This window comes from Scheffersomyces xylosifermentans (genome assembly GCF_036884685.1).
Source record: "Scheffersomyces xylosifermentans strain CBS 12540 chromosome Unknown RJT20scaffold_1, whole genome shotgun sequence".
In the NCBI taxonomy this organism is placed as follows: Eukaryota; Fungi; Ascomycota; class Pichiomycetes; order Serinales; family Debaryomycetaceae; genus Scheffersomyces; species Scheffersomyces xylosifermentans.
This window is the reverse complement of record NW_027042939.1, coordinates 477,993-502,190: the sequence shown is the minus strand read 5'-3', so window position 1 is coordinate 502,190 and position 24,198 is coordinate 477,993. Positions and strand designations below refer to the sequence as shown.

At 39.9% G+C, this 24,198-nt stretch overlaps 8 protein-coding genes across 8 annotated transcripts; 5 read left to right on the top strand and 3 right to left on the bottom strand. All coding sequences in view use genetic code 12, as the record gives it.

Moving 5' to 3' along the window:
• Positions 1-12: 12 nt before the first annotated feature.
• On the bottom strand, positions 13-1,745 carry RJT20DRAFT_123725 (uncharacterized protein). Its single transcript, XM_064916025.1, has one exon. The coding sequence runs from the start codon at positions 1,658-1,660 to the stop codon at positions 131-133; it is 1,530 nt and encodes a 509-aa protein (XP_064776727.1). The 5' UTR covers positions 1,661-1,745; the 3' UTR covers positions 13-130.
• RPT2 (proteasome regulatory particle base subunit) lies at positions 1,746-3,557 on the bottom strand. The gene has a single exon (XM_064916024.1). The coding sequence runs from the start codon at positions 3,470-3,472 to the stop codon at positions 2,147-2,149; it is 1,326 nt and encodes a 441-aa protein (XP_064776726.1). The 5' UTR covers positions 3,473-3,557; the 3' UTR covers positions 1,746-2,146.
• A 1,278-nt stretch (positions 3,558-4,835) lies between these two features.
• On the top strand, positions 4,836-8,219 carry ULP3 (SUMO protease). Its single transcript, XM_064921210.1, has one exon. The coding sequence runs from the start codon at positions 4,954-4,956 to the stop codon at positions 8,212-8,214; it is 3,261 nt and encodes a 1,086-aa protein (XP_064776725.1). The 5' UTR covers positions 4,836-4,953; the 3' UTR covers positions 8,215-8,219.
• Positions 8,220-8,745: 526 nt separating this feature from the next.
• RJT20DRAFT_123721 (uncharacterized protein) lies at positions 8,746-10,554 on the top strand. The gene has a single exon (XM_064916023.1). It carries the CDS (start codon positions 8,867-8,869, stop codon positions 10,475-10,477), a length of 1,611 nt encoding a protein of 536 aa, XP_064776724.1. The 5' UTR covers positions 8,746-8,866; the 3' UTR covers positions 10,478-10,554.
• Positions 10,555-11,156: 602 nt separating this feature from the next.
• On the top strand, positions 11,157-12,953 carry BNA4 (kynurenine 3-monooxygenase). The gene has a single exon (XM_064916022.1). The coding sequence runs from the start codon at positions 11,312-11,314 to the stop codon at positions 12,752-12,754; it is 1,443 nt and encodes a 480-aa protein (XP_064776723.1). The 5' UTR covers positions 11,157-11,311; the 3' UTR covers positions 12,755-12,953.
• Positions 12,954-13,221: 268 nt separating this feature from the next.
• Positions 13,222-15,072, top strand: TIM44 (protein translocase subunit). The gene has a single exon (XM_064916021.1). The coding sequence runs from the start codon at positions 13,611-13,613 to the stop codon at positions 14,925-14,927; it is 1,317 nt and encodes a 438-aa protein (XP_064776722.1). The 5' UTR covers positions 13,222-13,610; the 3' UTR covers positions 14,928-15,072.
• Positions 15,073-15,605: 533 nt separating this feature from the next.
• Positions 15,606-17,416, top strand: GLO3 (ADP-ribosylation factor GTPase-activating protein). The gene has a single exon (XM_064921209.1). The coding sequence runs from the start codon at positions 15,973-15,975 to the stop codon at positions 17,365-17,367; it is 1,395 nt and encodes a 464-aa protein (XP_064776721.1). The 5' UTR covers positions 15,606-15,972; the 3' UTR covers positions 17,368-17,416.
• A 1,241-nt stretch (positions 17,417-18,657) lies between these two features.
• HGT19 (Hgt19p) lies at positions 18,658-20,961 on the bottom strand. Its single transcript, XM_064921208.1, has one exon. The coding sequence runs from the start codon at positions 20,798-20,800 to the stop codon at positions 18,884-18,886; it is 1,917 nt and encodes a 638-aa protein (XP_064776720.1). The 5' UTR covers positions 20,801-20,961; the 3' UTR covers positions 18,658-18,883.
• Between the last annotated feature and the right edge of the window lie 3,237 nt (positions 20,962-24,198).

Sequence of the window (24,198 nt, the reverse complement as noted above, 5' to 3'; positions counted from 1 at the left end):
TATTTAACGAAGTGATAGCTATCACAATGGTTAACCACAGACAAGTCGATAATGGCTTTTGACAAAAGGTTGTTGTAGGATAATGTAATGTGAAATTGACGTAATTTTTTATGGCTAGCTTTGGATCGGCTTAGCTCGTGCTTTGACTTGCTTTAAAGTTGAAATGCGCTGATCTGTCGTAATAAAATCCGTGCTGTTCCACCAAGTCAACGAATTTCTCCTTCTCTAAGTAGATCCTTCCGTTATCTGTTTCCTTCGCCATCGTACTTGTAACAACATCCATAATGTCAAAGACCCATTTGCGGGCTCTGTCTTGGTTATCTATATACAAAACTGCTACTAGTCGTTCGAAGAAATCACCAACTCGTTCATATAGCTTCTTCAAGTTGGTTGAATTTTTGAGTATTTCCAAGAATTCATCCTGATGAGCCTTATTCTCTAATCCCTTGTGCAAGGAATATACCTCCGTCAATCTTCCGAACACTACGTTGGAATTTAGAAAATGATAGTCCAGAAGGAGGCCAACCCTTTTGGTACTGTTTATGAAAATGTATTCCATTATAAGCCTCCTGAGGACTAGATCGCCAAGTTTATCAAGTTTCTTGCCGATGTCGATCGTTATGAGTTTGTTGCGTAATGCTTTCTGAGATAAAAGTCCCGAGCCCGGATTTATCAAGGCAATGTTCAAAAGAATATTACTCTGCAGTGGATTTGATAAAAATGGGATTGGAGGCAAGCGACCCGAATTGGGAAACAACTTGGGCCTGAATGTTTGTCTGAATATGATAGAAGAATTCACTGTTCGTAGATCTTCTTTGTCGTCTTTTGAATATTCCATGAACTTGTCTCTGAAAGAATTCACGAATTTATCAGCAGTTCCCTGACCCTTTCCACGAAGTTTTCTGGGTGTTGGACTTGGAGTAAATTCTGAAATGAGCTTCTTTATTATACTCTCTGCTCCTTTGGGATCCTCCAAGTATTTCAATCCTAAATATATATACAATATTGAAAGCGCTCTGTACTTCGTGAAATTGAAGAACTTCTCCATCTCTGCCATTGGTGACAGTGTCGTATTGCAGTCAAAGTATAGACTATGAGATCGTATGCTGTACTTCCGAGTGATATTCTTAATTGTGCTGGTATAAGCAGCTCCGGGATTCCGATAGTTGTATAATGCATGGGCATAGATGATTTCCCTTACAAGACTCCTCCCAAGAACTTCTATGCCATGGGCACCACGGACAAATTCCACATGGTTTTTGAATTCGTCATATCTACTAGTAATCATCTCTAGAAAGTTTGTCTTCTTCAAGTCAATACGAGGTAAAACTTCTGTTTCGCCCTGGAACATTCTTAGATATACCGTGTCTGATTTGAAAATGGGCAGTTTTGGACCCAATTGAAACTCTTGAGTTTTGGCTTCCTTTTCAAAATTTTGTCTGTAAAGAAGAGTTGGCAACGCATTGAGAGACGTATACTCAGACGTATCCACCGATGCGTGAGTAAGTTCTTCTACGAGATCATACCCACTTTCGTGTCTTTGGAGATTCTTGAAGTCTTTGACTTGGAACCCTTTTGCTCTTCTGACCTTAGTGTGATGTCGTATACCACGTATACCAACTAGAAAGCCTGTTCGAAGACTGAAAATTGGCCAAGCCATGTATTGACAAATTACCTACTATACTATATATACTCTCTAGTACAGATATGCTATATCATTATGACTATTGCCAATACCTACTCGAGAAAGACTCTCTTGTCTCTCTTCATTTTTCAGATCTTCTGGTGTTTGCGACTAAAAAAATTTCTATGCGACCGTCTTTTGCATTCATTTTTATTAGCTGTGTTAGGTGTTTGACTGGATGTGGATTTGAGTGGATGAGGCTTTTCAGTTTATGAGTTAAATATGAAATGGGAACAGACGAATGCCTTTGGAATAGTGGTTATTCATTTGGAAAGGGTCTATTTTTTTGTTGTTGTTTATTGGAAAGTGGCTGTTTCTTTATGAACTCTACCATATGTGATTGTGCCATAGTCTCGATCTGCAATGCGCTCACATAAAAAGCGTAGTAAAATATAATACAATCGATTCTACAACACAGATTTAGTATTCAATGCATGCATTTCGTGTCTATCTCATATACAACTACAAGTACAAGCCTTCGAGATTCTCCTCCACCTTGTTCTTAAGCACTCTCTCCTTAGCTGACTTGAAATCGTCAGCCTTAACTTGCATTCTTCTCTCTCTTAAGGCCAACAAACCAGCTTCTGTACAGATAGCCTTGATGTCAGCTCCAGATAAATCATCCTTCGACGTCACTAATTCTTCCAAATTGACGTCGTCTGCTAAACTCATCTTGGACGTGTGAATAGTTAAAATCTTCTTCTTGGTATTAGAGTCTGGGTTTTCAAACAAAATCTTACGGTCAATTCTTCCCGGTCTGATCAAAGCAGGGTCCAAGGACTCAATCTTGTTAGTAGCCATGATGACCTTAATATCTCCTCTATCATCGAAACCATCCAATTGATTCAATAATTCCAACATAGTTCTTTGGATTTCTCTTTCACCACCAGAGGTGGACTCGTATCTCTTGGTACCAATGGCATCGATTTCATCAATGAAAACAATCGATGGAGCATGCTCTGCCGCTATTTGGAAAATTTGTCTACACAATCTTGGACCGTCACCCAAGTATTTCTGAATTAATTCGGATCCAACAATTCTCAAGAATGTTGCACTCGTCTGATTAGCCACGGCCTTTGCCAATAATGTTTTACCGGTACCTGGAGCACCGTATAATATAACACCCTTAGGTGGTTTGATACCCATTTCTTCGTACAATTCTGGATGTGTTAATGGCAATTCGACGGCCTCTTTGATTTCTTGAATTTGGGCTTCCAAACCACCTATGTCAGCATAACTTTCTGTTGGAGATTTGTCTAATTTCATGACTGAAACCATTGGATCGGCGTCATCTGCCAAAACACCTACAACCGACACGGTTTTGTGGTGTAAAAGGACTGAACATCCTGGCTCTAATAAGCCCTTATCGACGAAAGACATGATTGACACGTAGTACTCAGATCCAGCAGTAGAGGAGACAATTGCGTGGTCATCATCAATGATTTCTTCCAAAGTACCAATGGACATTGGATAACCTCTTAACTCGTCCACTTTCTCTCTTTCCTCGGCTTGTTTAGCCTCTGTTGGTTGGAAGGCTTCTTGGTTGGTGACGAATTCTTCCTCCAACAACAAGTGATCCTTGATACGTTCCAACTTCAAGAGCTTTAACTTACATCTAGTATTTGGGTAGACTGAAGGCAATTTCACGGCGGTATCTGGTCCCTTTCTACGTTTCTTACCGAATTTCGATTCTACTGGTGGTTCGTATTTTGGTTTCTCTTTCTTCTTGTCATCTTTCTTCTTGTTGAAGTTGTCGCCTCCCGGCATTCCTGAAGGCCCTTGACCCATTGTGGCTGAATTAATGGGGGTTGACGATGGTTAGATGTGTAATCTATCAAGATAATATAGAAAATGCTTCTATCTTATATGAACATAACACACCGTTACATAGCGTCTAATGTTATTCACTGAAATCAAGAGAATGGTAATTGCCAAAGTCGGTGGCGAGCGATTCTATGTGGGCTGTATCACGTGATACATGTCGTGTGAAGTAAATGGGACTGTGTGGGTAATATACAGTATGACGATGTGAGGGAGTTTGTTAATGGTAGAGGTTATGGAAATGAATAAGGGGTGAAGTTATGGTTTTTCTTTTTTGAAAAATGTTTGTTAGTTGAGACGTGATTTGTGTGGCTACTTGAGTGTTGAAGTTGAAAAAGAGGTTGGTATATATTAATATTTGGAGGTTGTAAGGTGAGTAAGTGTTACGTTCTTGTATGGTATGTATGCCCATGCAAAATCATATTAAGTTGCAGAAAAAATGATACTGAGATCTCGCATTGAGCCTTTTGGTGGTTAGTGCTGAAATATGAGAAGGCAGCAGTTTGGCTATTTGGCTATTTGGCTATTTGACTAACTGTTTCAATGAGGATAAAAGTGAGTTAAAAGTCTTTAAAATCTTGAGTAGATGAACTCGGCGGTTTGATAGCGAGGTGACGAAGATTATATGACTTGGACAAGCCTTAGCTGGCCCCCATTGATGAGTATTTTGCACCCAAATGGATTGACTATAATTGACACTTTCGATGTGTCTAAATGGGGACAGGACTTCTCTAAACTGCTGGTAATATTCTTTGATGGCATTCTAGTACAACAACATCTGTTTTGTAGATTTAACTCCGTTCTGGTTTAATTCAAGATATTGGCAAGATTTTGAACAATTTTAATAATTAGACTAGTTCTCTTCAATGTCTTAAACATTTTAAACAAATTACCCCCAAATAAACCTAATTTCAATCCGAAAGAAGCACCCAGGTCACTTTACAATCACACAACCACCTTTAAACATAAATACCGATCAGGGATGCATTATACACCAAATAACATCCCATCTTCAAGACATTACACGCATGGTAGCGCCACAACAATATATCACTAAAGCCCTGGAATATATTACCAATATAATAAACTAAGCCCATTCATTTCTCTCACTCAAAACACTAAAAAAAAAAAAGATTAATACTGCAAAACTCCCAAGTCTTTGTTGACAAAGTATTTACATAGCATTACATATAATCCCTCCCTTCTCTTCTTTCCCTACCTACCTGCCTCCTCTCCACATCTCAACCTCCATTCCTCTCACTTCTCTCAGTCTCATTCTTCTCACGCTTTTTTCTGTTTGTGCGCATTATCAAGTGCACTCTTAAGCAGGGTAATTTTTGATGTTCTATGTAAATCAGTTATACACCAGCTAGTCATAGGCTGAAGTATAAGGTAATAGGTAAGATATCTAGAACTGAGAGGGACGGGAGAAGGAACTCATTGACACAATGAATTCCGAACGGCCGTCCAGTTTCCACAACAAGGACTTCCGGTCCCTAGTGCATCGGCCCAAGTCCTCTAAAGTTAGTGGTGGACCGAAACCGCTAAATACCTTGACAGACGGATCACATAAGAGAACTCAAAGCGGCGGAATCGCCATAATAGACGACAGCAACACTTCTTTGCACGTAGAACAGTCCATGCAAAGAGCCAGCGATTTAAGAGCAAAACTCGGAACAATAACGAACAATTCCGCTAAAATAAGATCGCCTTCTGCATCTCAGCCAACGACTCCTACAACACCACGGAATAAGAAACCCACAGCCTACAGGTTCACTCATTCGGACTCACAGAATGGCCGAATACTTGGGTCTTCAAGTGCAGAAAAGAATAATACAAAGAATCGTGACAATGACGGTCCCCTTTTCACTCCTAAAAAGTTGGATGTCTTCCTGAACATTATAGATTTAACTCCAAACGGTTTGGATAAACCTCCACTCATCTCAATACCTATCAAGTCACTACAAGAAAGTAGCAAAAGACAAGCATTAGGACCACATGAACTTGCATTCAATATTTCGTCCAATGGGCGGTTTATATTCATCTCTAATTACGGCGTTATACAAGAAAAGTTGATAGTCAGGCCAGATCAGCTACGAGCTTTATTGCTTCCTCAAAAGTACATTATTCTTTGCCTCCAAGATGGCAAAGGATACATCGTTGCATCTCACAATGGTGATGATGAAGAAATTCGTGATTTTTTTAAGGAAAGCAGCCTTTGGAAATTTGATAACTCATTGAGAACAAAATCCCAAGATGTGGAAGAGATACTAAAGAAGCTTCCCACTATTAATGATACATTCGAAGTATCCGAGCATGAACCTTTGCTAAGTAGGATAAGTCCCTCTAAGTTCTACAGCCCAAACCTGCGATTAACTAGATCCAGAACCAAAGATGACGATGACTTTTCATTCCAAAAGCTCGATACTACTACTCACCCCATTGTAATAAGCGAGGACAAACCTGAAATTATTCCCAATCAACGAGAAGTGCCCCATTCATTCTCACCAGACTTGAAGTACTCTTTTTCTCAGAATAAGGTGTACACAATTACATATAATGACTTTAAGACGCTCTATAATAACGATTGGATCAATGATACCATCATAGATTTCTTTATACAGTATGAGATAAATAAAGCTGTCCACAAGAACCATGTGCTAAGGGAAGACCAGATACATGCTTTCAACTCATTCTTTTTCACGAAATTAATGTCCCGATCCTCAACTCAAGACACACCGAACTACTACAACAACATCAAACGTTGGCTTACCAAATTAGATTTAATGAAGTTGCCTTATATCATCATTCCAATTAACGAGAACGCTCATTGGTATTGTTGCATAATACGCGGCTTGCCAGAATTGTTACGGCTCAAATTGATTGAAAAAAAGTACAAGCTGCAACTTCAAGTCCCCAATAGCCAAGAGAACGACCAAAATCCGGAATCTCTGACTAGTGGTATTCTGACCGACGACGTGGAAGTAGTGAATGCGCTTCTGAAGTTACGCAATTATCATGCTGAGATATTTGTTTTTGACTCTTTAGGACAACCACATGAGAACATTAAAACCCCTTTGAAAGAGTTTATTAAGGAATACTGTATCGAAAAGTATGGCTTCACAATTGCAAGAGCACAAATTCATGTTCTAACTGCTAGAGTACCGAAGCAGAATAACTTCAACGATTGTGGTATTCACGTAATCTACAACGTAAGGAAGTATCTCAGTAACATCCCTCTATGTGAAAAAATGTGGAGAGGTGCATACCTGCCACATCTAGCTAGAAGTATGTTTATCGCAGAGGAGAGGAACATTATGAGAAAGAGCTTGATTAAACTTCTATTAGAATTACACAATGACAAAGTAAAAGATGGCTCTGCCGCCTCTACTGAAGAGAACGAGCACAATGTATCCGATGATGATTTGGAGGTTATAGAGTTTGATTCACAGAAAGAAGCTAGAGATGAGAGAAGTGCCCGTAATGGAGATATTGTGAGCTCCAAGAACGACGAGACTCAATATTCAACTCTCGATCCTAAAGCACAGTTTCAAAAGGAAAATTCCAATCATGCGCATAATCCATTGAGGATATTGACAAACGAATCTTTAAGCCAACGCTTTAATGTTGACGAATTTGAAGATTTTGTCGTGGAAATTTTGAATCAAAAATTCGATAAGAAGAATAAGGAATTAAGCGAGGATCAGAAGGACATTGTGGATGCATTCATCACTAATGTAAAAGGGTTGAAAGAACAGGATCCCAAGGCACCAATTTGTATCCGCGTATTCTTGGATCAACTTCAAGAAAATGACGAGCATGGATCTGATTTGAATAGGCCAAGAAATCAAGAATTCCGAATAGAGCATAGTTTCACTTCCAATATGGGATCACCGATCCCTCATAAATTTCAGTCAAGTGAGAATATCACTGCCAACGACTCTATGAAGGCCTATGATTCAGATGAGATCAATGAAAGTGTTTCACAATTGAACATTCGCTCTGCAGGGCCCTCTACACCACAGAATTTGCCGATAAACGAAAGTAATTCTAGCCTGTCAGATACTTCACAAGACGGAGGAAGAATTCAAGCAGCGACCTCGTCGCCATTGCACAAGGTGTCAGAGAAAGCAAATCGAAATGAAACCAATAAGCCAGGAAACTGGGCCTCTCCCAAGCCTATCAATCTTAAACTCAAACTCACTCATAGAGAACCAGATGAGATACAGAGGATATTGGAGAAGGATGGTGGTGAAATTAAAAATAGCTCCAATGCAGTGCACAATGAAAAGGTGTACTTGAGGTTCAATCAATCTAAGGTAAGACAACCACGGAAGGAAGAAGGACAACCAAGGAGAGAAGAAGGACAACCAAGGAAAGAAGAAGTGAATAATTCAGTAGACAAGACAATAACCAATCCCAAATCAGACATGGAAACAGAAATGGTACTCCTAAAGGACTCTTCTTCTGCTGAGACGATTAATACAACACCTGACAAAATATGGGAGCTTCCGAAGGACAAAGGAGTGAGCTCAAAGGGAGGCAACATAGGAGAACCTGTAGAGGTTTCACAGAACTCTTCTGACACCCCGGAGATTATAAATGATAACATAGAGGACGATAACAAAGTTGTCAAAATCGACCTAACGCATCCCGAGCTGGAAACTGTGATCGCTGACAGTGCCCTCAAGAGAAGAAAACTCAATTAGACATCAGCATTTACGATATTATGCATAGAATATAACCTTTAATGAGAAATTGTCTTGTAGATTTAAGTGAATTGCCTTTTGATATAAGGATAATACGACGATTTTTTTTCTCATGGTTATTCAATAGCTTTTTCCATCTACTTTTGTCTAAAATTAATCTACTTTTCATGGAAGTATATAATCCCTACAACTCTTCTCAAATCCTCTTCTTCCTCCTCCTCAAAATATCCTCCTCCTACAACATATCTTACCCTACAACATATCTTCTCCTACGACATATCATACAACATATCATCCACTTCCTCTTAGAGCATACCCCCCTCCTTCCTCCAAGCTTTTCCTCCTCCTACAACATAATCTCCTCTCCTCCTCCTCCTCCTCCTCCAGCATATCCTCTTCCTACAACTCCTCCTCCATCCAATCTTATCCATTCAGGGTCCATTATAGCGCTACCACACACAAGTCGCGAACGCCAGAATCTAATACGTGTATATAACTCCGTTTACAAGACAGTGTCTTTTCGTATTCACAATAGTCAGTAAGAGATATCAGTAGTATTGAATTGTTCTTTGTTATATAAGTTTTGAACTTTTCCATTGTAAGATTGGTAAATAGTAATTGGTAACATCAGGACTGCAGTTTTGTGAACAGAATGTCGGGACCACCACCAGCTTTGCCGCCAAGAAACGAAACCACTACTGTATCTGAACGGGTAGTTCCACTAGCTCCTGAGGTTCCGCCTAAAGACAGCGTTTATGTTAATTCTAACTCAGGCGGTCACTATAGCGGCGTCCCGCTTCCTAACAACACTATAAGCTATGGGTATTCGGACTCACTTTCGGTGATTTCCGTGATCAGACAAGTCCAGCTCTACTCGTCACCCCAAATGAACGAGATATCGGACTTGTTTTCGGTTAATAACGTTGGCACGGAGAACTTGAAAACCCGATTAGCAGCAGAATTAGAGAAATTGGAGCCCACTGAAGAACTGCAATACTGGGCTGGTGTGATTAAGGATTATAGTAACCAGTTTATAAGAGACAAGCGCATAGATGAATTGGAAACACATTTGGCTTCAGGAATTACCGAGAATTTAAGAGCTTTGGTATATCTCAAAACGCTTCAAATAAGATATAAAATTCATCACAAGGAGAGCTACGAGAGCTTGGTGACTAAGGCGAGATATTCTGACGTCAATAAGGAGCAAGAGGGACTAATAGAAAGTTTGCCAGTAGATGCACGTCTAAAGGACATAATAAGAGTATTCAACTTTTACACAAATGAGAAGGCGGTGGGCATTAAGATGGAAAATGATTCGGTAGGTAATGATGTCTCCAACGGGTCAGCTGATGAAAGCCATTTGCACCCTAACAATTTTATCATATCAATCAGCAAAATAGTAGAGAATATTCCTAATTTAACGAATGAGGAGATTCTCTATGTCATGCTCAAGATAAATAAACTCTACACTCTTCTCATCAAAGACGAATTATTTTACAAGATCAATCGTTCATTGGAAGACCAACAAGAAGAAGTTTTCAAACACATTTCCGTTCAAGGCATCAACTTGCAAAATTTGTACAAGAAGACACTTCTGGGTTTCCTTACCAATGAGATTGACAGTGAAAAGCTCGCTGTGGTATTGGATTTTGTGGTATTTGAGGGCTTTGATTTTATTCTCAGATTGCTCATTTGGGCTTTTACTAGTAACCAAGAGAAGATTTTGCAGATCGAAGGAGATGAATTGAACGGATTCTTGTATTCGGCAGAATTCTTTAATGGATTAGAGTGGGAAATCAGGGACATTCTTCTGATCAGCCCTAATATCATCAAATACGAAAACGAATACCACTTGATGACTGCCAATTCTTTGAATAACAATAATAACGAGTTAATGAATTTGAAAGAAGTAAACGATGACTTATTGATCAAAATCAATGAATTGAATAGACAATTAGAGAACTTGAGAATAACGCATGGTGAAATCTTAGGACAAAGTGAGTCTTATACCGTTGATCTTGAGAAGGCACAAGCGGAGAAAGATCGTTTACTTCAGATCAGAGACGATCTTCAAGAGAAATACGAACATTTAACGATGAAGGAGAATGTTAAGAACACTACAAAGGCCAACAAGGAATTTTCGGCCAGAAATGCCGAACTCGAGGCTCAAATTGAGGTCTTGAAGAAGAATGTTGAAACCAAGAAGGCCAAATTGGCAAAATTGGCACCTTCAAGTCAAGTCAGCAGTCCGGTTTTACATTGATGTATAGCTATTGTTGTATAGCCATCGTAAGACGGTAATGATATCATTAATAAACATAATTTAACTTTATAGCTTCTCGAAAAAGTAGTATAGTATATCTTTAAGCCCTTCAAACGAGTAGCATAAATATATATTTAGAGCCCTTCAAACGAGTAGCATAAATATATCTTTAAGCCCTTCAAATGAGTAGCGTAAATATATATTTACAGCATCTGCAAATAATCGACAAGATAGTACAGCACAGCTGACAAAAATGCTCCACTGTTGTCAGCCACTACAATCTCTCCAGCTCTCTCCAGCTCTCTCTAATGAGACACAAATTCATACACATTCTTTTTAGCCGCAAAATTATAGTTACTATAAAAACAAAATTAAATACAAAATTAAATACAAAATTAAATACAAAAATAAAATAAATAAAATATAAATAAATAAACGTCAATCGGAAAAATGACACCATCTAAACGTCGCCTACTTCTCCACGTCTTCCCATCAACACTCTCTCAAATGTTTGCTCTCTCCTTCCCCGATCTACTCCACCACTCCACTACCACCACCTCGCAAGCGAGTTTCGCAATCAAATCAGAAGGTCGTGCCCCACTTCATTTCTATATCATCAAAAATATTTAGTGGGAGCGGAGCCTCACGTGACTGTATAAGTCGTTTAGCAAAAGTGGATCGACTGACCATGACGGATGTTGCTTTCTAGTTTTGCTATAGTGGTATATAAAGTGACAGAAGGTCCAACAACAGTTGTTCGTTTGTTTGGAATTCTCCATTCAAGTTTTTCTCCCGAGGAAATCCAAAAAGATAGTGCCAAATTAGTTGTTAACCATGACTGTTCTAGAAACTGTAGAATCCTCTACCAATAGACACCAAGGTGTAGGAATTGTTGGTGCAGGGTTGGTGGGTTGTTTGGCAGCTTTGGCGTTCGCCGCCAAGGGCTATTCAGTGACGCTCTTCGAGCTCAGACTGGACCCAAAAACCGACCCGAGCCTGAACAACTTGCGTTCTATCAATTTGGCTGTGAGTAGCAGAGGTATCAGGGCTCTTAAGTATGTGGATGAAGAGATGGCCGACCGGATCTTGGAGCATATCACTCCTATGAAAGGTAGAATGATCCACGATGTAACAGGAACGAAACAAGAATCTCAGTTGTATGGTTTGTTTGGAGAATGTATCAATTCAGTTGATAGATCATTCTTGAACGATTGCTTATTAGATGAGATCAGACACTCGGACATAAAGCTTCTTTTTAACCATAAGTTGATTAAATTGGCTCATTTGGAGGAGGACCTGGAAATCCCATCAATGACATTCATAGACACCTCCCTTCCTCATTCAGAACCAAAAACCTTCGAGTTTGACTATCTTGTAGGTGCTGATGGGGCTTTCTCACAATTCAGGTACCAGATGCAAAAGTTTGTAAGAATGAACTTTTCACAGAACTATGTTGATATGCAATATTTGGAGCTTTACATTCCTCCAAATGATGATCCCAAGGCAGAGAGTAAGTTTGCCATTGATGCTAATCATCTCCATATATGGCCAAGACACAATTTTATGTTGATTGCCTTGGCAAATAAAGATGGTTCGTTTACTTCCACTTTCTTTAGTCCTTGGTCTGTAATCGAAGCTATAAAGTCAACAGAAGAATGGCTTGCTTTCTTCAAAGCCAACTTCCCAGATGCATATAAGCTTATGGGCGAGGAAAGATTGTCTAGCGTCTTTGAAAACCACCCTAGAGGAGCTTTAATGCAAGTTGACGTATATCCATATCATACGCCTAACGGCAGGGCTATTCTTATTGGAGATGCCGCTCACTCGATGGTACCATTCTATGGCCAAGGTATGAATTGTGGTTTTGAAGATGTCAGAGTTTTAATGGAACTGATAGACAAGAACAATGGGGATATTACGAAATCTTTTAAAACTTACACCGATGCAAGAAAGAAGGATTTGAATGCAATTTGCAAATTGGCCATGGATAACTTCAATGAGATGTCATCAAAGGTCACTAGTCCATGGTTCTTGTTAAGGAAAAAGATTGACTACACTTTGGGAAGATATGCCAATGGAGTATTTTTCACTTGGCTTCCATTATACCCTATGATTTCCTTCAGAGATGACATTCCATATTCCAAGGCTCTTGAAATAGAGGAAAGACAGCATAGGATTTTAAACGGTGTTCAAGCCGGAGGAATTGCAGCCATTGCCATTTTCGGTTTGGTGAAGCTTGTCCAAGCATGGGACAAATTCGGCAGATCTCATTTGTGAGGACTTGGTGCATATACATATTCTAAATAAACTATCTAATTAATGTTAATAGGAATAACAGTATGGTATGATACTACTTAGAAAAAAGGGAAGTAAATGCGACCTCGTTTTATCTATAGACTACAAATATATAACGATAGGAAGGAAGACACACTGAACTACCAAACAACGAAGAAACACCACACAAAAAAAAACTCACACCCAAAAAAAAAATAGATTCTCCACGAAAACCATTCATTCATCCACTTACTCATCTCCCACTCCATGACTTCTCTCCTCATCAAGAACCACTCCCTTTTTCTTCCTCTATCAAATCGACCTTTCCCAATCGTACAACCCTCTCTCACCTCCGGTAACTGCAAATTGCAAATCCCGGAACCCAAGTCGTGTCCCGCCCAAACTGAAATTTTTCATCACCAAAAAATTCTGCAACAAAATAATTTTGAGAAAAGTTGGAGGGTTTGGCAGTGAAGGGCAAGAATTTGTTAAAAGAAGAAATATTGAGGGACTTGGTAGTTTCTAGTAGGAGACCGCTTATTCACGACACAGTTCTAGGTTATAGTTGTGATATACTGCAATAAAAAACAAGAAAAAGTGACGAAAATTCGGTAATATCTGGAGGTTTCATTGTATATATCCACTAGTATAATCTTGTATAAAGGCAAAAACTCGATCACGAAATATCGAAATCTTGGGATATTGCAGTGTATTTAGCTAGAAAATCGCTGAATATCAAGTACACATATCTAATTCTGGCATATTCTCCATATTTTAAACAAGTTTGGAATAGCAACGGTAGATACCGAGCTAATAATTGTTTGTACAACCTGTTAAATTACATAATATAAGAGTCATCATGTTGAGATCAACAATATTAAAGAACTCTGCCTACAGACAAACGGCACAATTAATGCATAGCACCGGAGTGAACTCTAGAATCCTCCAGGTTGCTTCTATTCGTTCGTTCCACCAGTCACAGGCTCATTTCAACGAAGCTCCTCAAGGCAATCAGTCTCCATTGAAGGTGTTCTTAGACACTTTCAAGAAGGAAGTTAAGAAATCAAGTGAGTTAAAAGAAAATATAAAGGCATTACAAGACGAATCTGGAAGAGTTGCCGAGTCTGAAGCATTCAAAAGAGCCAGAGAAGCTTACGAGAGTGCACAGAAGGGTACCAATGCTGCCGGTAAAGTTATCAAATCTACCGCTGATGTTGTTGGTGGCGCTGCCGTGAAAGCTTGGGACTCTCCAGTAGGAAAAGGTGTTAGAACAACCGTTAGAGTCAGTGCGGAAGCTGCAGACAAGGCATTCGAACCAGTTAGACAAACTCAAGTGTATAAAGATGTCTCCGAAGTCATTGACGATGGTTCTTCCACTGCTTACGGTGGTTTCTTGACAAAGGAGCAAAGACAGAAGTTAAGACAAAAGGAGTTGGAAGATAAGTTAAGAAGAGGAGTCAAAGGGCCAGTTAAGGAGAACGAAAATGCTGGTGGACAATTGGTTGCTACCGAACACAAAGCAACAGGACCAACCGTAGGAGACAGATGGGAAGAGTACAAACTCAAGTCCCCAATTGGTCGTGGATTTGTATACTTGCAAGAGAAGTGGCAAGACTCCGAAAACGGCTTGATCTCTCTTGTCAGAACTATCATCGAGAAGGTTACCGGTTTCTTTGCCGAGACTGAGCAAGCCAAGGTCGTCAAGCAATTCAGATTAATGGATCCATCTTTCAGATTGACCGACTTCCAAAGGACTTTAACTAACTTCATCGTTCCTGAAATCTTGGACGCTTACATTAAAAATGAAGATGCTGTATTAAAAGAGTGGTTCAGCGAGGCCCCATACAATGTGTGGCAAGCCAACAACAAGCAATTCATTCAACAAGGTTTGTTCTCTGACGGTAGAATCTTGGACATCAGAGGTGTCGAAGTTGTCACATGTAAGATGTTGCAGCCCAACGAAACTCCAGTCATAGTGGTGAGTTGCAGAGCTCAAGAAGTGCATTTGTACAGAAAAGCCAAGACCGGTGAAATTGCTGCTGGTACTGAGGACCACATTCAGTTGAGTACTTACGCCATGGTCTTAACCAGAATCCCAGAAGAGTTTGGCAACACCGTCACCGAGGGTTGGAAGATTATTGAATTCGCTCGTGGTGGTTCCAGACCTTTCCATTAAGCAACATCTGCTTACCAATCACCCATTGAGGTGTAGAACGAGCCCCAAGATGTGATCTCAATCTTGGGTTTGATGTAATGAAGAGATTCTAATTGTCTCTGTTCTTTATTAATGCATACATACGTTTTAAATATCTGTACATATATTTATCTACGCTTAATTTGATTAAGTACCATATTTATACCTGAAATGTGTAGGGATATAAGTAGCAAGAGAATATCTTTGATAAATTTGCAAAATTTTGGAAGATTATTGGGTGATCTGCTTTGACTGATCACGGTCACCAACACATACCAGATTTCGTCCTTTTCACCGTTATCTATAGTTAACTAGTCTGTTTTTACCGTAGTAGTTAAGTCCTGACGGTTATACAATATGACTGGGTTACGTAATCTTTTGCAAAAATTGTTATAGTCGCTTACCAAATCCATCTTCTCCAGTAGGACCCTTTCAGGAAGAAAGCGGACATGCCCATGATTTACGTTGAATAGCCTTTAGTATCCACCATCTTTTTCCTTTTCAACACATTACTGCTGCAACAGATCAAATTCTGCAACCATTATATACTCCATTTTTTTGCCTTTCCCGTCACTTTAGCGCTTCCGTTGTCAATACTTTCTCTTTCTCTTTGTCTTTCGCTTCCACCAATTCACCTTCCTCAGGGTTGAAATGTCTCATATAAATAGTCCAGAGACATTCTAAGACATCAAGACACAAGACATCAAGACATCATGAATAACCATCTACCACTATTCATCAAAATCACTCAAAATCACTCTAAATTCTCTCAAAACCACCTCCCAGCTACGATATACACAAATCCATCCTTGTTTTAAGCTCATCATATCATCATCCCTCTAACCACTGCACCATCCCTCTCCATAACCAAACTCCTACCAAGTCGCGACATTCTCACTCACAGTGATTTTTTCCCGCACACGTATCACGAAATCAAGCACATCAAATCAAAAACACATACCTTTTCTTATGGATACAGATAGAGACATTCGAAGTTGTAGTAGTAATAATTTGTATTTCGGCCATCATGTCAGACGCCATTGCAACCAAAGAAGAAGCCGCCAAGATCTTCGATCGTCTCAAGAAAAATCCCGCCAACCAGGTGTGTTTTGACTGTCCTAACAGAAACCCGACATGGACGTCCATTCCTTTTGGTATTTTCCTCTGTCTTGAGTGTTCTGCTGTGCACAGAAACCTCGGAGTCCATATCTCGTTCGTCAAGTCGTCCAACTTGGACTCATGGCAACGTATCCAGTTGCGTAACTTCAAGTTTGGAGGAAACCAACAGGCCAAAGAGTTCTACCTCAAAAACGGAGGCTCGCAGTTCGTCAACAACAAAAACGGTGTAGACGCCAATGCTAAGTACACATCGCCTGTCGCTGTTAAATATAAGGAAAAGTTGAAGCAAAAGGCCTTACAGGATGCCGCCAAACACCCCGATATAGTCACTTTAGATGATGCCACCGATAACTTATCGTTATCTGATTCCAACACCGAAAACGGATCTAGCGACGATTTCTTTTCCAACTGGACCAAGCCAATCAACGCTACTCCTTCTCCATTGTCGTCCAAGAATATCACACCAAATGCTTCATCTGATGATTTAATAAAGAAGAAGCCAATCACAACAAGAACTACAACCACATCTTCCAGATTGAAAAATAACAGCGCTACCAATGCTAAGAAATCTCTTTTGTCTGGTAAAGGTAATGGACCAAGAACCTCAAGACTAGCTGCCAAAAAGATCAACAAGGCTGAGGCAGAAGAGATTGACTTCGATGAAATTGAAAAGAGAGCTAAGGAAGAAGCCGAGGAGGCTAAGAAGTTGGGCTACAACCCAACTGCAGTTGAGGAGGTCAAGTCAACAGCCCCAGTTGCTAAGAGAGCAGGCTCTTTGTCATTATCTGGTTCTTCTAGTTCTAAGAAAGACGATCCAGTGATACTTGCAGCTCCAATCAAGGAAACGACCCAGCAATTTCAAAAATTGGGTTTCGGTATGACCACGGGAGAAAATGTAGTCAGCTCTGGACCAGCCAAGAAATACAAGGAGGTCAAGTATACTGGAGAAGTCACCAACAAATTCGGTACCCAAAAGGGTATATCCTCAGATGAGTTCTTTGGAAGAGGTCCAAGGTTCGATGAAGAAGCTACCAAAGAAGCTAAGAGTAAATTGCAATCGTTCAATGGTGCTCAGTCCATTTCTTCTGCTTCTTACTTCGGTGAAGAGGAGACTGCCGCAAGTGGAGCTCGTGGCAACCGTGCTTCTTCTATGGGAGCCCAATTAGGTGACTTGGAAGCGAGCGCAAGGGAATTTGCTTCCAAGTTCTCTGGAAACGCTAACCAAGATTTGGATGTTTTGAAGGACGCTTTGGAAGACGGAGCCACCAAATTGGGCTCATACTTGAGGGATTTCTTAAGGTAAACATAGCGAAAACGTATAGTACGAGGCTTTCATCTTCAAGACAATAGATGTAATTGGGAGATTTAGAAAGAAAATGGCTCCGAGCTTAATGAAGGTGATTAGACCCGAAAAACAACAGATCTAGTAGATGGTGATGATTTAACTTCGCTATTTTCATAGATCTTGGCAGCACAGTATTGTAAACGATTCATAATCAATATTATCTTTATTATCGATTTAGGCTCATGTGTTACTGTTACCACTTTCGCAGTATATAGTTTAATAGTCGCAGTAGCAATGTAATCAGAATATGCAAATGAATTAATTAGTGGTAGTGTAACCCATGCAATTGGAGATAGAGAAGCAATTTGGTTCTTTATATAATTGTGCCCCCGCATGGAAAGAGCTGAAATAGACTCAAAGACGTTGCTGGTCAGACACTCATTATCTACACCTTACAACTTTGATACACTTTTCTATGGTTTTGTCTTTGATTGCAAAAAGAAATGGAACATATATAAAAGAAATTCGCGATCCGGAGCTTATGTAATACAACCGACCTCAATAGAAACTTCCAGACATTAGAAGTATACTACCACAGTATAATGTTCAAATGGGCTTATCATTTCCCGAGAGAAGAAGTGTGACATATGAGAAACCAGAATGCCCCGCCTCTAGCCACGAGCAAAAGCCTCACTCCATTCGAATGGCCCCATATAATGTCAGATCATAACCAATGCATCATAACCAATGCCCCATCCTTCGTTGATAGTCGTCTACATGGGACAATGTGAAGGATCTCTGGTCGCGTGACTTCGATGAGATTCAGGTTCTCTTCCTTCTTTCTTCTATGTACACGGCTTTACAGTTCTAAATGTCCATACAAAGTACACTCATCATGACATGGAATAAACTGCCATACCAACCAACTATTGCAAACCCGACTTCCGTCAAATTGCGTTGATATACCAGGGAATATACCCGTCTAGATGGCGTACACGAGGAGGCACTCACAAAACTGTCGGAAATTTGGGAAAGTCGAAATTGTGTCTGAAAGGAAGGGATGGTTTTGTGTGCTGCATGCATTGGGATTCTGAGCGTTAGGACAGGTTGCTATTGTTGAAGGTTTATGATGAAGTATTGTTCATTAATGTCAGAGTGGAAAATGACTGCCTACGATGAGTCTACTATGGGTGTATATTTTGAGGATTCAAAGGAGAATTCGGTACTTTGTCAGCTCTGACGAGGGATGTTGTTGGTAGCCCCTAGTATGAGTGGCTGCAAAAAGATAGAGATCAGCATATTCTATTGCAAATTGGTAGATAGAGAATGTAATTCAAGTACGTCAATTCAATGAACGGGAAGACTTCCTTGAATTTTACTTCTCTCAGGAGTATTACATATGCGTATAAATCTAGTTTCAAGCTAAATGAATATATCTGTATTGATAAGAAGTGAATTATACTATTAATATAAAATGTACTGCCAGGCGGCTCGATGAAATGAAACGATTATTTTTGGAACTATTCCTCCGGAATTATTCGACATGAGATACCTCAGTCTTCTCGTTCCATTCTGGGTTGGTAACGGCCAATCTCTGATGGTCATATAATGGTGGCAAGGCTGGAACATCACGACGGAGTACGTATCTTTGAATTCCGTTCCAAAGACTCTTGGTTTGATACTTGGCATGTTGAATCGTAGATACAGAGAAGACCTCGTCCAATTCTTCCAAGGTCAAACCCTTGGTTTCAGGTAAGAACCATAACACCAAGAAGAAACCAACAATGTTCCATGCAGCGTAAAATCCGAAAGCACCTGTAGCAGTAAAGGCATTGTACAATCTCTTCCAGGTGAATGCTAAAATAAAGTTAAATGTCCAACAAGTGGCGGTAGCGAAACTCATACCCAAGTCTCTGATGTACAATGGGAATGCCTCAGCGGAGTATGTGAAAGGAACTGGGCCCTCACCAGACGAGTAGACACAAGCGAACAAGTAGATACCAATAATAATCATACCTAATCTTCCCTTAGGGTTACTGTCTTCATCGATTAAGAAACCGAAACCAGCAATCAACAAGAAAATGCACATCAATGGGAAGGTAACCAATAACAATGTTCTTCTACCCCAACGGTCAATAGTGAAGAAAGCAGGAAGAGCAAATGTAAAGTTGATCATACCGAAACCCCATGAAGCAATTAAAGCGGAAGTGTTAGAGAAACCAGATTCAACGAAGATAGAAGAAGAGTAGTAAGCAATAACGTTAATACCACAGAATTGTTGCATGAACATGACAATGAAAGCACCAATTGCACCGTTTCTGTTTCTTCTGATTGTAAACATTTCAATCATTCTCTTGTATGTTGGAATCTTGTAAGTACCTTCTTCGGCCAATAACACATATTGGTAGAAACAATCTCTGGCAGCTGCAATTTCGTCATTACGTAAAAGTTTCAATGACTCAAAAGCATCGGCGTGTCTCTCCTTACCCATCAACCAACGAGGAGATTCAGGAGCGAATGGAATTTGGAACAAAACGATAATAGCAGGAATACAAGCAGAACCAAGCATCAATCTCCAGTTAATTCCGGAGTGAATACCATGAGGTCCAACGTGATAGAAAGCCAAAGAAGCAACGTAACCAAACATAATACCAACTGCAGTGAAGAATTGCCACATCATAACCAATGAACCTCTAATGTGCTTTGGAGTACATTCAGCAGCGTAAGCTGGAACAGTCGCAGATTTGATACCAATACCAAATCCAAGGAAGAAACGAGCGATGAATAAATGGTACCAGTTGTTAACAAAACCTTGCCAAATACAAGTAAGAGCGGAAATCATACAAGTCCAGAAAATAGTCCATTTTCTACCAAGATGTCTGTTACAGAAATCACTCATCCAACAAGAAATAAGACCACAACAAAGGTATGGAGCACCATTGACCAAACCTTCAATCAAGTCAGCGTTTTTCATTTCGGGGATACCGAAAGCAGTGGGGAAGAACAAGTTGGCACCGTTAATGACAGACTCATCCATACCCTGCACAGCAGCGGCCATTGAGCCTAAAGCAATAACACCAAACAACTTTCCTGGAATGTGCCATTTCTTAGTGGATTCAAGGTTTAATGCAATCTTTTCTTCTTCACTTAAGAAAGGCATAGAGTTGAACTCCTCAGGAGCTCTCGATAAAGCAGCAGCTCTAGCGAACAAATCTGGGTCCAAACCATGCTTGCTGGCATAATTTCTACCCATTTGCATCACCTGCTTCTCAGTGTATTGGGACAAGATGTTACCGCGTTCACCAGAACCATATTCTGCGTATTGGGAGTTCATAGACTCCAAGTCAGACTGGTCCTTAGGCTTCTTCTCGGCAAAGCTAGAAGTTGAACTTCCATGTTCAAACAAGCCATCTGTGGCTGGGTTTGGGACTTTTTCGTTATTAGCGCTCATGATAAGATGATTCTAAAATATTTCGTAGTAACTCTGAAACTATGAAAGTGAGCTATGAGCGATGATTCGAAAACAACATTTGACTACATTTGGGAAATGCGAGCTTATATATACTTTTTTGGAATTTGGAATTTCCTGCTTGACTCCAAACCAGGTAGGTTCCTTGTTCAGCTTCATTACAGATTCTTTTGCTTTGCTAGAGCTCATTATACATAAAAAAATGTCTGGGCTTGTATAGAAACTTCCCCAGAGTCACAAAATTATGTCAGGGTTATGAGCACCAAGGGGATTTCTGTGGGAAAATGTGTTAGTTTTGAGCGCTTACAGGCGACGCCCCCAAATTTTCCACAATATTAACCTTCGGCAGTCACAGACACGGATTATTATTTAGTTCTGGGCTGCTCCCCACCTCCAATTTTATTTTTTGAGGTCTGCCTCTGTTCTCAAACAGGATGGTATGGCCGCGTAGTAAATTTGTAGGGGGAGCGATAAGCAGTTTCATATTGGGGCTAAGTAACAGAAATGAAACTGCACTATCATTATACTCAAAGGGTTGTGAGGTGGAAGCCCCCTCTAATTTGCATTACAATATTGTTGAGACTTCTGGCAGAGGGGAAACAGTCCTCTCGGACGCGTTCTTCAGAACATGCTTCCACACTAATCTACCAATTAGCCTTCCCAAGTAACCTGTCGGGGTTGTGAGAGTAAGTGTTTTGTTTTTGTAGGCCGTGCTATAATTTCCAGATAAGTGATTAAATAAGATTTAATTGAGACGAAAACGGAACCCAAAGGATGCTAATCGGAATGTATAAGCTTTAACATAGGTCATCCAATTAAACCGTTCCTCCCTATGAACATAAATGGAAAGTTAGATTACATAATGAAATTGCAGTTATGCCACTTATTGATATCGGCTCCTCCTTTCAATGATTGCTACGTATACCACGGCTACATATGGTTTTATTACCCGAAAGCACAATGTTAGGTCACGTGAGATCAAAGTTTATACAGAGGTCAAGCACATTGTAACATGGTTTAAAGTCGGTTTCTCCACAATTTTGGTTTCGAAATAGTCCAACTTAACAAACCCTAATGAGATCGCATTATTGAACATAGTTAATTAATTTTTAGGCTGCTAGAGGCTCAATTTCCATACGTCCTGCGCACACTTCCAGAAGAACAACATTTGGTATGACGTAATTGTCTGAGTTTCTTTTTTCCTCTACTATTTGAACATTTAGGGTCAGCACTACCATATTTGGTGTGTAATGTAACCTTGCTATGTTCTTCATCCTAATATACTACAAGGAAGTGGTTAATTCGGATACTGGCTTCTATTCTCTGTTGCCTCTAAGAGTTTTGTCTCACCATGGCTTGGTTATTTTGACACCTCGTTAAATAATATATTCTTGACCTACAAGACAAATCCGATGCTGTATAATGCTTGTTTCTTTTGACGTATGTGCAGTATTCCAGGGGAATAGTGATGTTAGCGTCTATACTCTTCAACCGAAAATTAGAGCGACCCTTCAATTTCTCCAGGTTTTGGCTTTGAAAAGTCTCGAGTTTTGTGTCACTTTCACCTCAACCTAAGCTACCGGTACATCTTAGAACAACGTCTACCCCATGATTATCGGCCATACTCCATATTTTCCGCAGTTCACAAAGACTATACCCCACCATGAAGAACGCACGATGCAAAGCATCGATACTCTAAGGTTTGTACAATCGGAGATTTCTACCTCATCAAACTTACAGGCTGATTGATCCATCATGTAACATAGTAGAAGGTACTTCAAAAGAGAGGTGTCAATTATAAGGTACTTCGTTTTGAGCTCTTCTGTAGAACTTCTTGTCCCGCTCGCTCTAGTACTGTCTTTTCCTCTTGTTTCTCTTGTATTCACATTGTCAAAACGTATCCAACTGATCTTAATGAAATCGAAAGACATCGTCGAACATTGAGATGGGTACACTTCCGTAAAAAATATTACTTATTGTACTGTTGAACCCATCAAACCTCTCGGTCTTAGCGATTGTGGAAGACAAGATGCCCTATTCTTCGAGGGCTTTTTATGTGCAGTGAATATCGGAGAAACACACTGTTTGCGGCGTCAAATATAGACACATAATATCTGATGACCACTAAGCGATAGTCAATTAGCGCTATTCACAAGAGTGGACCATATATCTACATCTTCAGCTTAATTGCAGTATTGGCAGACAACACGAGTCCCATTGGGGAATTAAGGAATGCTGGGTAACTTTAAACATCGCAGGTTAGCGCCATCTAATAAGGGCATATGTGAAACATGTGTAGAAGTTCATTTTGCATTATACCAACAGAGCAAGAGTAAGAGAACTTCACCTTGATGATCCTCCCCAACTGCTAAATGATTTTCTTTGGATTCGTTCAGACGCGCAGAAAATGTCAGACAGACAAAAAGTTGACGTGGGGAAGGGCTAAAATTACTTTTTAAAGAAGCTGTCGTCCTACACAATGTTTCTCGATGGGAATTATAACCAGAAATGGGAGAGGAACATAGCAAGCGTAAAAAATAATTCTATAGAGGGTACTTCATTTTTCTAAAGTTCTGTTCTACCGGTTGTGTCGGAATTTGCGTGTAATATCATGCAAAGTGTAGTATAGTTTCCATTAATTTTTAGTTACACCCTCGCTGTTCGACCATTAATTCTTCCGGCACTATTAATACCTGCACAAAACTTATGTTTTACCGACTGTCATAGTTGATATACGCCTGGCTAGTGGGGTGGTGGGGAGTCGAAACCCAACCGTTCTGGATAGAAAAGATACATATTTCATATTTTTAGTACTTCCACAGGTTGATCTTACATTAATCGATACACCAACGACGTCACTTGGGAACTACAGGTCGGGGTACGGTGCCTTACTGTATGAAGAGTGGTCTCGTATTTTGTCGTAAAAACGTTCAACAATTGGTTTGCGTTGCTCGTGAACTTTATTTTTCATCTTCCAGGGTTTTCTCGGATCTACGATTGTTCAATTCAAGGGCTAAGATGTTGACCCTGTGTTGTTCCGCTAATTTATTCCCTGTAATGTGGATGTGTTCGAACTGGAGTAGCAGTGTTTATATTTTTGGTGGTATAAAACTCGGCCCAACTGAGAATTATGTAATCTCCTAAACTTACTCTACTATTCTCTACGGTAAGGTTGCCTTCGGTCTGCCTCAGAAGTGATCAAAGTATCAACAGGAATTCTTGGAAACTCCTATAACAAGAATTTTCTAATCAATAAGTTTTCTCCTCCTCAACTTTGTAGAATGATAATTCTTAAAACCACTTTGGTGAAATTTTTCCGATTTGAAATATTCTGACTTGGGATAGGCGAACTTGCTACATCGATAGATCAGGGCTTACAA